The 17689-nt window shown below is 47.4% G+C and overlaps 1 protein-coding gene across 1 annotated transcript in view; it reads right to left on the bottom strand.

The window, feature by feature from the left end:
- The window catches only part of ISM1 (isthmin 1), a 38961-nt gene extending 29735 nt beyond the window's left edge, over positions 1–9226 (bottom strand). Inside the window, exon 1 of the mRNA XM_075446286.1 lies at positions 9039–9226. Within this exon, the coding sequence (XP_075302401.1) occupies positions 9039–9167 (129 nt within the window). The 5' untranslated portion in view covers positions 9168–9226. The remainder of the gene's footprint in view (positions 1–9038) is intronic.
- Positions 9227–17689: the final 8463 nt, after the last annotated feature.

Here is a 17689-nt window from a genome sequence, read left to right as displayed (position 1 = left end):
AAGTTCATATTGATTTTAAAATCCTGCACCCATCTATGTGGCAGATAAAACCAAGCAAATTTATGTTTGTTACACCTATAGTAATCTTAGGCAGCTGGTTCCAGTGAGGTAATCTTGTTTTCCTCATGGCAAAATCTGCTGCTATTCGGTTACTTCTAAGGCAAGAAAGATACCAAAGCTACATGACCAATTTTTGAAGCACTAGCTTCAAAATATAGCTGCCTTATTATTGATCCTCTTTGCTGCTCTTTCCATTACATTACAGTTTGTTGTCAGTCACCTCCTCCTTCCGTTGCAGACCTAGAGCTCCACTTCCTACTCAGCATTCCCAGGTATGTACAAGAAAAGGTGTTTCAATGACAGTGTTCATACTGAACACCCAACTCAACGGGAATGGAAAGGCAAGACACCTAAAGGAAGCCTTCTGGAAGTTAAAGCTCGCCCATGGATAAAAATGACTCAGTAACTTCCTTAGCAAGTGAGGAATCCACTTTTTTTAGAGCAGTACTGTAAGCAGCAGTGGAAAAAGATGGGGCACATTATTTGGATGGTTTTTATAGATACTTACACTGTACTCACAATGGTATTGTCACACGTACTGATCTCAATGGTCATGCAGGCAAAGAGGAAATTTCGATCTTTCCAAGGAAGAAGAGCTACTGTGGAACAAAGCAGTCAGTGCATATGAAACTAACAGTGAAACATAATGGATGGAAATGAATTCATGCAATCTGAGGAAAGCCACACACCAAAGCGCAGCTTGTCATTGTGGATGGAGGTCCAGATTATGTGTGTTATGAGCATATCAGTTCTGTACAAAAACTGAGCCGTGAAAGATTCAAATCCAAGAGGAACTCTGGCTGGGTCTGCAGCAGACACAAGTCATTGACTCGTTTTCCTTGGTAAAAGTTATGAGAGTGAGGTCAATCTAAACACACTGAAAATGTAGGTCTAGCATGGAGGTGTAAAAGCCAAGGATGTCTGAATTTCTCCTGCCTTTCAACATGACTCCACCAAGAGTGCCGAGAGAACGATTTAATCTCTAATTTTCCTCTCTCATCTTTATGAGCAACTCTGTAAGATTAAAAGCACCCAAACAGCCATTACTCGACAAGAGCTTAGAGGTGAACAGCTTCAGGCCTGCTTTCATTCTGCTGACAGCTAAAAGGGAGGTATAAAAAAAAATATGACCCACTGCTATGAGTTCTCAAAGCACTGAAAAACAAGGGCAAAAGGATAAAGGAACTGCTTACCAGTACCACCCACACCAGTTCATCTGACCAAGTATTATACTGCCACACAACTGACCGCTGTGGCAAGCCATCACTTATTACAATAACAAGTTACATTTTACTTTGTTTTCTTTCTTTTTCTGGTATTTCAAATTGACAGTATATGGAAATACCAACACTGGAAACATTCTGCTCTTACTGATGTATCAGTGAGCTCACTACTGTGTTTCTTGGAAATGTTACTCATCTCTGTGCTTTGGACTATGAATTTAGCCTGGCATTTTCCATCTTCAAAACTTGTAAGATCGGTATCCTGGAGGCACAATAGTATTAAAGTGCAACAGTAATCACTGCATCATTTAATGTTTCCTTTTGCAACTTACTAAAGCACTTTGTATTTTTCTGCTCTAAGTTATCACTTCATTATTCATTTGTGACAGTGCTTACAGCCTCCATTCAGGCCTGGAGACCTATTACACTACACATCACACACAACACCACCACCACAATGGAATCTCAACCTCAAAGAGCTTGGGTTGAGATTAACAAAGTAAAATAAAAAATAAAACGCATCCGTGACCTAGCTCTACTACCACTGAAAAATAATGCTTTAAAAAAAGTCATCTTTTATGGAGACTATCACTCAGCCAATTCAAAGATCTTTTAAGTAGTGTAGTCTTAAAGCAGACAGCAAGATAAGAATTGTAACAAAAACAAGTCTAAACAACACTGTGAACAGAACAAATATGGCACAACTCGGTACCACTGCATTTGTTTGCGGGGAAGACTGGCAGAACACGCAGAAGAGCGGAAAGCAACCAACTCAGACAATTAAACCTGCCAAAGCTGGTAAATCTTGTCTATTGCTATACTTTCAGGATACAAGCACAAAGAAAAACTACATTGTTTCCTTAAAAAACACAAAATGAAAAATTGAAGCATCTAAATTGTCTGCATATGTATTTTAAGTATGAGTGCATTTCAAGATTTTAAAATGATGACTCAGAAGAATGTAAGAACAAAAAAAGTACAGCAAAATAATTTCCTACGATTACTTGCATTCTGTGCACTTTTACATACGGATGACTGGGTTTTCAGAAGTCGTGACTATGTCTGTCACATGTTATTTTATGAAGCTTTTCAAACATGACTAGTACATTTATGTATGAGTTTGGCAGGCAAAGATAGCATAGTCTGCATCATTATCACTACTACTGTCTTCTGCACTTCACTTCCTATAAAGTTTTCAGATGCTGTGACACAACACAGCCGGAGTTCTCACCTAATCAGTAATGCCTTCTTTGTTCCTTGTTTTCTTTGAAGATGTTTTCCATCACTTTGGAACAATAAGGCAGTGATTATTAATATACAGATGTAGCAGATATGAGCAGAGACAAAAGAACAACAGCTGAATTCAAAACATGGTTCCCAATTTACATTTCATGTAACCTGGATTGGTTAAACAGATGTCTCCCCAGCAAAAGAATTCCACAGCAGAGCAAGGTGTCACAAAGCTTAGTATGCTGAAGTCCTAGGGCTGGGTTACCTATTAGCAGGTCATAACACATATGTTAAAATCACCAGGGAGTACACAGTGACTAGGTCCAGATACTAAAACGATTATGAAATTTTTGGGATCATAAAGACCAACAGCAGAGCTTCAACTCTTGGCCTCCTGTTTTTGTGGACAGCTGGCATTCAGAAAGCACAGAGTGGGGAATTGTGACTGAACCTAAGGGCTGATAAGTGAAGCTGGAGGAGTGAAGGAGAGATTTTTGTGCCTATCAGATAACAGGGAGGGCTCAGTAGCAGTGTGATTGTATTGCTGTTATACTGCTGTTACAGCTGTGACAGACTAGCCGTGTCCTTCCTGTGTAGAACGAAACTTCTCTTTACATGATCAATGAAGACTGCAAAATAAAAGCTGCTCCAGAACAAGTGCCGATTGTCCACATTAGATGAACCAACATGAGAAGTACTAATCCATCTTCTTCCAGGATTGTTATGTACCCACGCCTTGTCTCTCTACTCTCATTGTCACCACGGGTGATCATTACTGCCCTAGAGGGTGATCATTACTGCCCTAGATCTTCTCAGGAACCAGACTCAAACCTACCACTGTGTCAGAAACACATTAGCAGGCTTCCCTTTAACCACTCTCCCCCTACACACAGCCCCACAGGTAAGGATGGGCTGTGAGAAGTGAAAGGCAAAAGCAAGAATGTCTATGGGGCCTCTGCCCCAGAATCATAGTGGTCACTGTGATTCGTGTCTGCCTCCAGCCCATGGGAACAGACACAAAGCCACCATGATGGCCCAGAACGAATTTAGAATTACATACACTGTTTTCTTCACACAAATACCCCAATACTATAAAGAGCTGGAAAATGATCCTAAATCTTGCTCAAAACAGAAATAAAGTACTCCAACAGACTCTTCTGTAGAAGGCATCCCGAAAAAACTGCTTCGAGCTGTAGATGCAGAGGCAGAATTGAGAGGTACCCTGTGACTTAATGCCAGGTATTTATCAGTGATGGTCCAAGGTGAGCAGTACAGCGATTGTTCACTGTTGAACCGAAGTCTAGCAAAATATACCTCATCCAAACATCTTGATCAAATCTAATGTAGGAAGTTACATTCGTACCTGCCTAACATTGCTCCTTGCAGCCATAACTAAATATAACTTGGATCCCTGTTCTAAATTATTGCAGTAGTCTTAGATACTAAAAAGCTTGCCACATCCTACCCCGAAGGTGTGGCAGCTCTTTTCCACCACGGAAGCTTTAGTTTGCTTGGAAATGAATCGAAATGACAGGTACGAAGAGAAGCTTAATTAATACATTCTGGCATTTTCCTGGAGCCAGGTTTGGAAGGTGGAAGAATCTCTCCTGGGAGCCACGACAACTGCAAATGCTTGACTCAGAACAGCGGTCTCACTCCTTCACCCTTTTTTCCTGTTTTATCCTTTGCTTCCATGCACGCAGCAGCAGCACACGTAAAGCTAATGACCCTTCCTTCCCCCTAGATCCCAGAACAAGCCATAGCGCACTAGCAAAACCACTAAAGAGCACACATAATCCTCTCCCTTGGGAGATGAGAGAATGAAGTGCACATGGTGTAAGTCATTCGTAAAGCTTAGTGCATAACTGGAAGAACATACGCTAATGGTAAGGGTGACCTTTAGCTAACAACCTATACAGCAAAGCCTGTTGAGAACAGGCAGGTTTTACAATCACTGTCGAAAAGCACGAAACAGCATCCTCTGATGACTAACAACCTCACCAAAAGAGACTTTGGTTTTCAGAGAATAAGCCTGCTTCATTCACAAGCCACCTGCTCTGAAAGTTATTTGTGTAATGTATAAACTGCTCTTAAGGCAGGAAAGGATTTAATGCTCGTATTAAATACATGATGTACATCCACTTATTGCCATCTTACATAGACTAAGGACAGCCTGGAAAACAGTGAATGCAAAACATTGAATCGACAGTTTTTCAAAGATGACTTAGACTATTAGTTCCTATTAGAACTAAGCAAATGTAAAGATCCAGAGCTTGAGTAAGCTTTAAAACCTCAGTCTAAAATTCTCACAAAGTAAACAGCTTGAGTCCTACTTAAACTGAGAAAGCAAGAAAGCTGAAATAGGCTACTGTACCTGACTGGAGATCATTTTGCAACTTGCCTAAATGCAGCACAAGGGGCAGCAAGAACACACAAACCTTAAACAGACTGAAATGCACCTGAGCAAAGGTACCAGACAGCACACCATTTCTGAACTTCTCATCATGTTGAGATGTGGATCTTAGGAGAAAATTAAGAGCTCAGCTCTGTAAAGGACTCCTCACATGGCTTGGAGAGTGACTCTTGTGCAACTGTTTATAAGCAGCAGAACGTGTTTCTTCTGGTAGGGCTCAGAGAACATTTCTGACATGCTGTAATTGCTTGCATGCTTACTGAGGAGGGGGGCTAGCACAGGAGCAAGGAGATTAAAAGTAAAAAGCTGTTTACAGCACTGTGCTTCTTTTCAAATTACATTCTCCTATATGGCTCCAGCTTTATGCACAACTACTGAGTTTCACGCTAACGTAATACTGCTGCAAGTACCGCAGTGGAGAATCTGACTTCATGTGCTATGGCATATATTGTTGGTGGCTCTGTTACTACATTTTACAAGCTCATTTTTCTTGGTGTGGGAATGCTGTTTTTCTTGGTGTGCAAGGCCTGCTATGGAAAAATTAGAAGTGACGAGAATAAACTCCTTGATGAAATATTTTCTCTCAGAATGAAAGCACAGATTTTAGGGCATCGTAAAATACTACAAACATCTTTCAAAATTTATGTTCAAGCCTTGCCTTAATTTTAGAACTACATGAAAAAGATAAAAACATACCCAAGCAGCATTTTCCTATCTCTTAATATAGCTTCACTTACTCTTATTCAGAAGCAAAAGTTTGTACTCATTTATTTCATAAATGTACTCCACAGTAGTTTCTGGATGCTAATTACATTATTCCTAAGAGAGTTCTCATCATAAAAAAAACCCAAAATCTCCCCCCTCCCCACTTCTTTTTTTCTTTGGTAGAGATAGAAGCAGGGAACAAAATCTGACTGAGAAACAAAAGGCTGATTACCTCTCAAAACTCAAAACTGCAAGATATTTTACAAGTCCGAATTTGGATTTCCTATTTCGCGTTAGTTTACCACAAACCAATTCTAACAGCAGCATCAAACGGCAGCAATGCAGAGGTCCAGTGCCTATTTCTGCAGCAGTGAAGCGAGGAAGCCTGTGCCTCTCACCCATCCCGAAGAGGACCAGCAGACTACACCAGGATTTTCTCCTCACTACTGCTCCACTACAGCCAGTCACAGCGGCATGACACCATCCCAGACATCTGGGAACTCTAAGAAACACACATCACACAGGGAAAGGCACCAAAAGTAAACATAAGGGGGAGGAAGAAATAACTTGTTTAATTTTAGGAAAGAAGTTTTTTTCTGGATTTCTTTCATCTATCAGTCTATTAATTGCAGAGGTTAACATAATTGAAAGACCAAAAGAAACCAAAACCTATCCGCCAAAATGCTTCTTTTGAAGGACCAAGGGATTGGAGAGAGAGAAGCTCCTTCCTCCCTTAACAAATCAGACTTCAAATGCATACAAGTCTCTATTTTAGACTATTTACATCTCCAACAATATTTCAAGATCACTAAGGATTCCTCCTGAATTCATTTGATGTAAAAATGCTCACGGATGTGCTAAGTTTTGGGGGGTTGGGTTGTTTGGGGTTTTTTTTTTGAATCAGGACTAACACTTCAGATTTTCTTTCAGACAGGCAGGACCAAGTTCTGACTGCTTCATTTGTGCAAACAGACCGCCTAAGTCCTAAAATACCATACCCAGTATTTGATAACAGCCAGTTTGTTTTCATACAAATGTGTCTTGTCAAAATACATCTATAAACAGTTGCTGCAAAGATTACTCATTCCTGGATTTGCCACAACATGCGCAACAGACTCGTCAAATGAAACTTCATCAAATGAAACACTGACCTAATCACTTCTCACAATCTTTTCTCTCTATAGACCTACCAAGACAGAAAAATCAATAGGGTTTTTTTTTTTTTCAGTATAAGCAATAGCAACCCGAGAGTTTTCTGTTTGCTTATAACAACAAATCTAGGTTTGTGCAGTTTTGCTTTCCACATTGATTTTTAACCTGGGAATGCAATGCACTAGGATTTTGCATTTTGCTTCAGTATGTGCCACAGTAACAGCACAAGAAACCTCAAAATCTGAAGATCCCAGGTGCAAACTTGCCATCGAGATCTACATTGTGATGCTCTGAATGGAAGCACTAGCCTCCCAGAGTACAATTTTCTAGAGCAGTTTACAGTATTTTCCAGCTAGCAACAGAACCCATGAGAGTTCTATAACGAAAAAATTGATAGACTTCCGTCTGTTTAACTGATTGCTCTAATCAATATACTTTCATCCTGTAATGTCTTGTACAGACACCCTCTCTCAAATACGTAACTGCTGAATCAATTCAGCTGGGAAGCACATCAAAATTTCAATTCTATAAATGGCAAAACATGATGAAAATACGAACTGCTAAAGCTATCATGACGCTTAAAGGCACAGAGTTTTATTATTTGTAAAAAAATCACCAGACAGAAAAAATCCTTGAAGTGAACAATCAACAGATTTTCACAAGACAGCCAACTACAATCATCATACTCTAGGACAATTATCTGAAGATGACTTTCCTCTTGTTTCACCCTAACCTTGCAAAAGCGCTCTAAAAAGCTCCTCTGGGAAATGGCATCACCCAGAGTTCCCACTTGCCCAGATGTTTCCCTCATTATGTTACAAGCCTGTCAAGAGAAGGCAAATTCAGGGTTATTCTAATGATAGCCAACACCTCATAAAAAAACTCTCCAAATTTACTTTGCCAGGGAACATCATTTTAAAAGGCATTTCAAGTGTCCATGAGGAAAGAAGGCATCATTTATAAAACATTATTACCAGAAATCTTGAAGATATTAAATAAAACATCCTGGAATGTCAAGCTGGTGATAAAACTGCAGCTCAAAGAGAGACAGCGTCGTGGGGCCTTACCCAAAGCATGTGGCCGAGCACTCCCAAGCAGGACTCCCACCAAGTTCAACAGGAGGTTTTCTGAGTTAAGAGGACCTGATTCCAGTTTGTGACTGGGACGTTGAGTCTGCAGATCTGGGTTCCCTCCCGCAGCTAGTGGTTTCACCTTGTGGACCACCAGCTGGTGATCCCATGCAAACAGAGTGACTGTTACAGCCTCCACTCTCCTTGTTTTCTCTCATGCTTCATCGAAATGTGCTCTGCTGGTACTACGGTTCTTTCCAAGAGGATAAAGGGTTTACACAAATTTATGGTGGTAACAATGATACATTTTCTGTCAGTTCATTGCATGATTTGGCGGTTGATTTAGGGGAAAAAAGCTGGTCAGGGCACACGCAACTGACCAGAGCGACAAGCTCTGCCTGGGGATTTTGATGATTTGGCAGCTTTTATCACTGTCTCCAACCACTTCAAATGAATGGCAACATGCGGCACTGAATAAAAAAGAACCACCTGCAAAAATCAGGAAACGGAACAAAAAAAGTCCTTTACCTCCGCTGAACATAATTCACCGGTGGTTTTACGGGATCAGAAGGTGGGAATAGACTGTGACCTTCACAGTCACAAACATCTGCCGCCCTGCTTCTCGGCTATTTGAGGACTGAAAACGTCTGCCTGCCGCTGGACCCTTTCCGAGGAGAGCCCTGCATTTCGTCCCCATTATGTCCCAACATCACACACCACTTCGGTCCCCTCTCACCCCAGAGAACGCCGCGTCCCCAGACGGAAGGCCCCGGGCGGGACACGCCGCGTCCCACAGGCCCGGCCTGCCTGCACCCCCGGCCGGGCCGCACGGGCGCTCCCCAGGTGAGATGGCCGCCACCCGCCGTGCGCCAGCAACGCGCGCGGGAGCCGCCGCGACGCCCCCGGCACGGCGACAAAACGCGGCGCGGACCGCGGCTCTGCCTCTTCCCGCCTCCGTCCCCTGCAGGAGCGCGAAGCCGAGGCGGGAAGGAGGCGCCCCCGGGCGCCTGGCGAGGAGGGCCCTCGGGCGGGCGCGCACCCGGCGGCAGGTGCACGGCGCCGGCTCCCGTCAGCCCGGCCACTCCCGGCCTCCCGGCCCGGGGCCGCGCCGCAGCCCTCGGCTCGGGAGAGGCAGGTGGAGACCGGAGGGGGGTGGAGGGGGGCATGGGGCGGGGCGACACTCACCTGCCGCTGGCTGTGGTTGCCGGCGCCCGCGGGGGCCTGGGGCTCGCCGCCGCCGCGCAGGACGGTGATGTGCAAGGTGAGCAGGAGGAGCCCCAGCAGCAGCAGCAGCTCGGCCGCCAGCCGCACCATCCTCTTGAGCCGGGCGGCTTTAGGGCCCCGCGGCGGCGGCCGTGGAGGAGGCGGAGGAGAAGGAGGAGCCGCGCCCGCCGCCGCCGGGGCCGCCGCCGCCGCCGGAACGGCCCCGGCCCCGGGGCCGGCCGCAGCAGCAGCGGGGCGGGCGGCGGGCGCGGGGCAGCGGCGGCAGCAGCAGCAGCAGCAGCAGCAGCAGCGGGGGCCGCCACACCACGGCGGAGCCACGTCGGGGCGGGACGCCGCGGCGGCGGCGAGAATTCTGGCGCTGCCCGGCTGCAGCGGGGGGCGGCAGGTAGCCGCGACGGGGCCGCGGGCCGGCGGCGTCTCCGCGGGCAGCCCTGCAACCCAGAGTCACCGCGGGCCGTCGGACCGAGGGAGGGAGGGAGCGGGCGGGCCGAGCCCCCGCCGCCTCGGGGAGCCGCGGGCCGGCGGAGAGCAGCCCGGCTCGGCTGCGGGGAGACGCTGCGAGGACGCGGGGAGGGGGGAGCCAGGAGCGTGTGTGCGAGCGAGACGGAGAAGGGAGGGAGAGGCGGGGGGGTTGGGGACGACTCTCACATGGCGGCGGAGCTGGGACGCTCCGAGGGGAGGAGAGAGCTTGGGGCTATCGCCTCCCTCCTCGCGAGGGGATAGGGGTGGCCCCTGGACCAGCTCCCCCCCCCGCCGTGTCCTCGCCCGCCCCGCGGCTCTCCCCTCCCTTCCCGACGCCCGTCGAGGCGTCGCCGTGGCCTGCCTGAGGGAGCGGGGCCGCACCGCGACCCCCGCCCGCCGCCCCCGCCGGCTCCCAGCCCTCGACGGGACAGCTGCGAGTTCCCCGTGGGGGAAGAGGGGCAGATCGCTGCTAATCCCCCGACCCCCCCTTCCTCCTCCTCTGCCCCCAGGCTCGGCCGTGGGGAAGGGGTGGGGGGGGGGAAGCGGAGGGCGAGGGGCTGCAAAAAGCCTCAGCTGCCTGTCCTCCCTGGGAGCTGGATACCTGGCTCCATCTGTCCTCTCTCTTCCCTCCAGTGGCCCTGGGGCTGGTAGCGGCAGCTCCGCACCCTCTCCTGCCACCGTGCGTGCGTGTCTGCGGGCGGCTGGCTCTCCTCCTGGCCCCTGCTCCCACGCCAGCTTCCTCGCCCCCTCGCTCTGTGTCGGGAGAGGTGCGTGTCGGATGCTTTTATACTGCCCTGCCTCCCTCCCCTGCTGTCCTCCCCCCGCTCTCCCTTCTCCGTCTCTCCAGCTCCTGCTGCAGCCTAGCGACCCCCCCGCCCCCTGCTCCCCTCCTCCTTGTGCCGACCTGCCCCTCTGCACGCCCCGGTTCGCCAGAGCACCCCCCCCCGCCGCGGCCCCCGGCCCCGGCCGCACCTTGCCCGGTGGCTCCCGCCGCTGCTCGCCGGGGACGGAGCTGTGCGGGGGGGTCGCGTCCCCTCGGCTGGTCCGTGCATCCCCGGCAGGGACAGGGGCTTGGGGCGCCTCGCTGCCGTTGGAAAAATCTTGCTGTCTCGGGCGGGAGGCCCCCAGAGTCAAAAATTTGAAAATATGTGAAAATGAGGGTTGGAGTATCACCTGCTGTAAAGTAGTATCTTTGCTTCCAGTCTGATGGAGCCAAACCGCTTTCTGAGTGCTGAAGATGCAGCTCAGTGGGACAACAAGCGCAGCTCAAATAGACTTGAAACATAAAGTCATCTAACAAAACCCAGGAGTTTCGGCATCTTTGTCATCGTTCTTCCACAATTGGGAATGCTATGTGTAAAAATGAGGATACAAGCTATCACGGCCTGTGTGACAGTTGAGAGGCTGAACTGGTATAAAAATGTCTAAGTGTGAAAACTGGGGAAAAAGCGTTCCCCGTCTGAAACATTTTCAGTCTGAGACTAAAGTCCTCAGCAGGGTTCCTGCGATGTAAAGATGAGATGGGCTTCCAGCGTGCGGTGCCATCGTGGGAGCCTCTGCCTGTGGTGTGCCTGACCTGGGAAACTAGCAGATTTGGGGTGCGAGGATAGTTGGAGGTCATGGGAGGTTTCTTGCGGGCCTTGGTGCACCTGAAGGCTGCGGTCACGGAGGAGTCAGAATGATGTCTTGCACCCTTCTAGTCAGATAGGTTTCCCTTCCAATGATAACCGCTGTAAATGATTAGCCATCAGGCAGGAATATGGTTAAAATAATTGCACTGGAGTATTGTTAAAGATGAGACCAAAAGCCAAAACCTTCAGATTTAAGGATTTTAACCTGCAAACGTGTTCTGTGTTAGCACTGCAGGAGGACTGATGGGCGCAGATGATTGTGGAGGGCAGGGACTGCCACGGGGCTGCCCTGAGCGTGGTGCAGCGAGGTGCAACCCCTTCATCTCGTGAAATCACTCATTGATCAATACCCAACATCACACCGATGCTCTTGGTTGTGTGGCAAATTAGACAGAGCCATTCAGTATTACATAAAGCCATTAACAGCCTGTGGGACTGTCACGTGGTTTTTAAAAAATGTGGGTGTTTTTTTTGTTTTTTTTTAACCAAAACATTCCTTGGGCTAATCAAAGTATTGAGAAGATAAAAACACTGATGTATTTCAGCTGTCATCGCTCGGCCTGGGCTCTCCTCCTGCCGCCGTTGCCGTGATCGTGGCAGCCAGCCCCAGGCAGGCACACCAACGGCAGCGAACACAAAGCCGGGCGGCTGAGGAGGCAGGGTCAGGGAGATGGGCAGCAAAGAGGCAGGACAACTGTCCTCTGGGTTGCCAAAGTCTGACCCTACCTAGTGGCTCTCAGAGGATCTTGGCTGTTGAAGAAAAGTGGAAACTTGGCACGTGAGTTCTGTATTTCAGAGCTTAATAGTACAAATGGACAGCCAGAGTGAGACCGAAGGCTCGTAATGCAAAACAGCCCAAGTGACAGCCTGGTGAAAAACACACACATGGATCTGCCGCTGAGCTCTGGGTAGTGTGAGTTCTCCCTTGCCTTATGAAAGAGACTGAACCAGAACACATCTTTAACCCAGATGAGATGGGCCCGTGCTGGTGCGCATTTCCTCGTGGGACATGAAGTTTTATGCATTAAGCTGTTGTGTAAAGACAGTGAGGGACAGAGCGATGCTACTATTAGCGGTGAGCGGATGGCAGCGAGCAACTGAAGCCTCTTCCCACTTTAAAGTCAGCATAAAAGCGGCACTTGGGTATGGTAACACTGCCTGCGTGGCTGCGCTGGAGGCAGCTGGAGAGGAGACTCTGCGCACGCGTGTGCCGTAGATGCCAATTTCAATTCACAAACACTCTTAAATCAGCAGATGACTTCATCGATGGATCCAGATGGCTCAATCGTGACCTACAGGGGAGATGGACTTAAAAGCAAAGGGAAAAGTTCTCTTTTCCCAGCTAGGTGAACGCTTACTCCAGCAGCTACCATCTAGTCCCTGGAAAATAAAGGCAGGGTTCTCCTGGGGTAGGAGATCTGTCGGTGGCCTGAGGGGGATGCTGCTTCTGGGATGTGGTTATGGGCAGCTAGCAGAGAGGTGAATCAGCAAGTGGGTCGGATGCTGGTGCTGGGGTAAGGGAGGTGTGTTCCTTTGATAGCTCCTTCCCTGTGAAGGTTCACAGCTCACACCTCGCCCCTCCACCCCCAGCTTCTACCTTCTGTTTTTCTTCCCTTCAATAATAAAGGCGGACTCAGCTCCTATGCACTCCCAGCCCCTTGCCAGCGGCAGGGGAAACACACTGAGCTCAAGCTCTTCAAAAGAGGCTTAAATTCACACGTTTTATGCAGCGTTTGTGATACGACAAGCACACTGCACGGTCAGGTAGCACAGCTCATATGATGTGTGAGGAGTCAGTAGGCCATGGTAGCTCGTCATCTGATGTCCTGCCTTTCTCGAGCCCCACGCATCCTGCTTTCTTCATTGAACAGCTTCAAAGAGGGGATCATGGCTGTCCATGTCACAGTCTCCATCATGTGGTGAGGTCTGCCTCCTGGGGAGGTGTTTCAGGGATCTGTTGGCTCCAGTCGTGGTGCTGCCACGGTCTCATTTATGCCAGCCTGTCAACAAAAATGCACAACAGTTATCCAAGGCCACCATGCCACCTTCAGTGCTCAAGGCCAAAAAATTATGTTTGGGGCTGAATTTGCAATGTCCTCCCTGGCATGCCCTGCTGTTGGTGTTCCTGTCTCCTGTTGTGGCCATCTTGGTTGACCACACCACGTGCTAACGCTATAATGTCACCATGCAGACACCTACACTTCGTGTTACAAGTCCTGAAAAATGAAGCATTGCCTAATTGAGACACAGCACTTTACAGAGTCTGTGTGGTTCTAGTGACTGAAGTTAGTAGTACGTCAATAGTACCTGCTCAAGTGTGAAAAATCCTCATTTTGGACAAGTGCCGCCAGGTGACATCCTTCAAGGCCAGTGCGAGAACTGCTTGGTGAGGGAGGGGGGAGAAAAAAATACAATATAATATATGATGTACAATATAATATATGATATGATGTAACATAACATAACATAACATAACATAACATAACATAACATAACATAACATAACATAACATAACATAACATAACATAACATAACACAAGTCAGCGAGGAGGATGTAGAGGTGGGAGCAATAAGTTAACTGGTGTGAGTGCCACTGAGTTTTGTGCCAGAGCTCCATGGCTCACTTGGGTCTTACACCCCAGCTGTCCCAACGGTTGAAAGATGTTAGTGCTTACCTGCTTGTCCATGTTACCCCTTTATTGTCAGCAATGGTATTGCTCCAGGACTGTGGAGGCATCCTGTCTGCAAGACTGATAGCTTTTCTGAGGAGTGTGGCTGGTAGAGCCCTGTCTGCCCTCCTCAGCTTACTCGTGCCTGCGCCCACTCCCAGGATGCCGTTGTTTTATCTTTAAGCCTGGGGGTAGCTTTAAAATTATCTGGAATGAAAACCTGGCTCCAACTGAAGTCATTGGCAAAGCTCCCATTGACTTCAGAGGAGCCAGGATTTCACCCTAAGATGCTTTGTAGATTATTGGTGAAAGGAAAGCATACGTCTGGCTTCTCGAGGGTTATTATTGTTGGTGGTGACCTCTGCTCTTGCAAGCATTGAGCAAGGCTGGGTTGAGACAGATGGCTAAAGCTTTCTCTGCCTCTTCCCCTGCTTCCTTGCAGAGGCTTTGCTTTATGGCTCATCATCTTGGATGCTGCTTATCAAGGAATACCTTCCTGTCGCCTGCCGGTGGAATTTAATGCCTGTTTGCCCACATTCCCCTTCCCCCAACGCCAGCAGATCAGCAGATAGGAGACAGAATGGCTGATGAGCTTCTAGCTCCAACCTCTTAGCTATAAGCTGCAAAGGAAACACAAGAGTCTTCTCTAAAAATAAAGAAAACAAGGTAAAGAAAAAAAGAATAACCTTCCTCTGCAGGCCATCTAAGTCTTTCTGTGACGTGTGGTTCCTTTATCTCAATAAATTACAATTTGAATAGTAACCACTGTCTTTTTAAAAGAACTGATTAGCTCAGAGTTCTCCACTGTCCTGCTTCTCCTAGACCGGTGCTTTCCTTCCCGTCTACATATTTTGCCACCAGCTGGACCTAACGACTGGGTCAAGATTTCTGAATTTTGCAGCGCCTTTTGTGACAGACTGGGAATTCAGTGGCCACTTTATTAAAACTTGAAGCGAAGGTGGAAATGTATGATGAGTAGTCTGAATTATGGAATACAGGAATGGAGAAAACAGTCCAGCCCAGTTCCCGCCTGTTATTTATTTATTTTTAATACTGAATTCTGTTTATTTTACACTCCCCTACATTTTCACTTTTCAATATTCTGTACATTTTTGTACTGATGATGTAAAACTGCACTGTAGCATTTGCCAAGATGCGGCAGCACAGGACTGTGGAAATCAGGACACTGGGCAACATGTTTCAAAAGTGCCCAAAAAGCCTAAATTCTGCTTTCATAAGAGCTTACCATGAGGCAATTTTTGGCTCTTTAGAGAAATACACCAAAACTAGCAAACCCCTTTCCTCTGAATACAGTTTTATCGCTGCAGAAGTGCCCGGGTTGTTTTAGACGAGACCAGTGCTGCAAATGGGGTAAAGGCTCAGACACCTGATTGAGTTACCTTGGTTCAGTGAGTCACAACACGTCAGCTGAGACAAGCACTTTCCTGGTGGTTTTCCTGGCTGTGGTGCCAGCCATGAGACAGAGCTGGAGCCCTGGCCCAGAGCAGGGAGGCAGCCAGCAGTGAGTTATTAAATTGGCTCATCCTTTAAATTGGCTCAGCCAAATGTATCATTAAATTTAAATTATTACATATGGTAATAAATAATGTGGTAGCTCACCCTCTGCATACCTACGCAGGCTGGCTGTGGGTACATGGCAGTGGGTAGTGCAGAGAAGGAGCTCTACATGAACACGTCTGGTGGGAGCTAAGAGCAGAGTGAGAAGGTGGCCCTGGCCCAGCTGATCAGTGAAAAAGTTGTAAATCAGCATAATGGGTTGTGTGACTGAGGCTTGAGTTGGCTGATCAGTTCTGACAAGTCTTGTCCTATATTCAGAAGCATAGCAGATGAGCATTCCTTCCAGACTCAAAAAAATAAAGAAATAAACAGAGCGATTCACACCTTCCACACCTAAGGTTTTCAACCCTCCACTTCCCCAGGGAAAATGTCATATTACTGGTTTGCAATTGGCTTTTTTCCAAGACTACTTTTGTGACTCTGGAGATCAGGAACTTGATTTAAAAAAAAAAAAAATTGGAAGCCAGCTGAGTGGCTGAAGGACAGCTCTGCACAAGGGAAGGGAAAGGATGATTTCACAGCAAATGCTGTGATGGTGGGTGAGATGAAGGGCTGACTGTCTCCTAAAAAAAGAGCTTGGCTGTCTCCATTGCACGGAAGCTTTCATTCCCACAGGGAAGGTAAAGAAAATACAGCTCATCTCTTGCTGGCTTCAGGTGATGCGTCACCTGGCTTCACTTAGGTGATTTAGTACTGCTGGAGCACAGCCTGTGCAAGGTGACTCAGACTCCTGCTAGCGTGCTGCTGCACTGGCACAGGTAAGGATCTCCCTAGCCTAGTTATGCCTCTTGGACAGGGGCTTCAGGGGTGTTATTTAATTGTTCTTACTAAACCAGTTCCTCTACTGGATGGCCGATTCTCTGGATTTCCTAGTATCTTTGCACAGTGCTTTGTCGAGTCAAAATTATGCCACATCAATTAAACATTCAGTTTCGAAAACCGTGTATTCTGATGCCTGTAATACTAGTGTGTTGAATTTACACTGAGGTTTCTCAGTTCAGTTTTGAGCCATTGCTTGAGGAGCTAAGTAGTATTAGTGATAAATATCATCTTCTTTTCCATAATGGAACCTCCAGTGAATGTTTCCAGATAAATACTTCACACCAAAATGCCACGGTCCTGTCATTACAGAGAGACTTTGTTCAACAAAGGTGGCAGAAACACAAAGAGTGAGGGCAGGTTTTTTCCATGCCATTCACCTCTTTCTCTGTGGCCTATTACTACCCCAATTCTGAGCCTGATAACAAACGCTGTATTCCCTGCAGTGATGTCTGAATGATCTGCAGCAGTCTTTTAAATCATGTATGTTTTCTGAGATGCAGGAAAAAAGCTCTTACAGGAAGTAAATCTCTCTTCTGTAGGGATTGTGACAGCATGCTCAGTGAAGGCGTATCTGTCACACAGCCATTTGGCATGCTGTAAGGCAACAGTGGGAATAGGCTTATAGTTATTACTGCAGGTGCAGAAATCATTTATGCTAGCGTGTGTCCCTTCTCCTAGAGATTTTTATTGAGTTGCTGAGGTCTCAGATTCATTTGTGCTGAACTAAGGATGGACAGTTGGATTAGATGTTCCTTCCACCTGTGTTGAAGCACAGGCTGGTTTTTGTGTCCTCTCTTAGTGCAGCTTTTAACATAGCGGTGCCCATGTTTGCAATACCCTAGCACCTACAAAGATAATCGTAAGAGCAAACAGTGATAGAGTCCCTGGTGAATGTCCCAGGCAGTAGTGGACAGGAATAATTTGAAATGTACCTTTAAAGGAGGCTGATCTTATGTCAAATAAAGTAATGGAGAATGAAAACAGAGAATCTGGGGCCTCTCATCTAAAGTATTTAATTCTAAGAAAAAAATTCTCTGCTACTCAACTTCAAGCACTCTGTCTGGCAAACAAATGTGCACATCACTGATGCTCTCAAGTGTAGTTTGGATAGCAACAGCTTCACCTGCTGTCCACAGTGGGATGGTAAAAGTCTCAGTGGATCTAGAGGAGATGGTCAGAGCACAGGGCTAAGCTGGAGAAAGGTGCTCAGAGAGCCTCTGCAGCAGACCTGATGCCCGGTGCATGCCAGTGAAGAGAGAGGAGAGAGCACCCATCAATCCCTGGGGAATAGACACGAATGTCTCTCCTGGTTCTGCCAGAGGCAGCAGTTTTGGAGAAATTGCTCCGGTTGGCTGGAGACACGGGGCTGGGCTAGCTGGAGGCTCCCCTTTGCACAGCTACAGCAGGTTTACAGCAGTGCTCAGCGCTTGCGAGAGAGGGAGGGAGAAC

The sequence above is a fragment of the Opisthocomus hoazin genome, chromosome 2, assembly GCF_030867145.1.
Source record: "Opisthocomus hoazin isolate bOpiHoa1 chromosome 2, bOpiHoa1.hap1, whole genome shotgun sequence".
In the NCBI taxonomy this organism is placed as follows: Eukaryota; Metazoa; Chordata; class Aves; order Opisthocomiformes; family Opisthocomidae; genus Opisthocomus; species Opisthocomus hoazin.
This window is presented reverse-complemented; position numbering and strand designations above follow the sequence as displayed.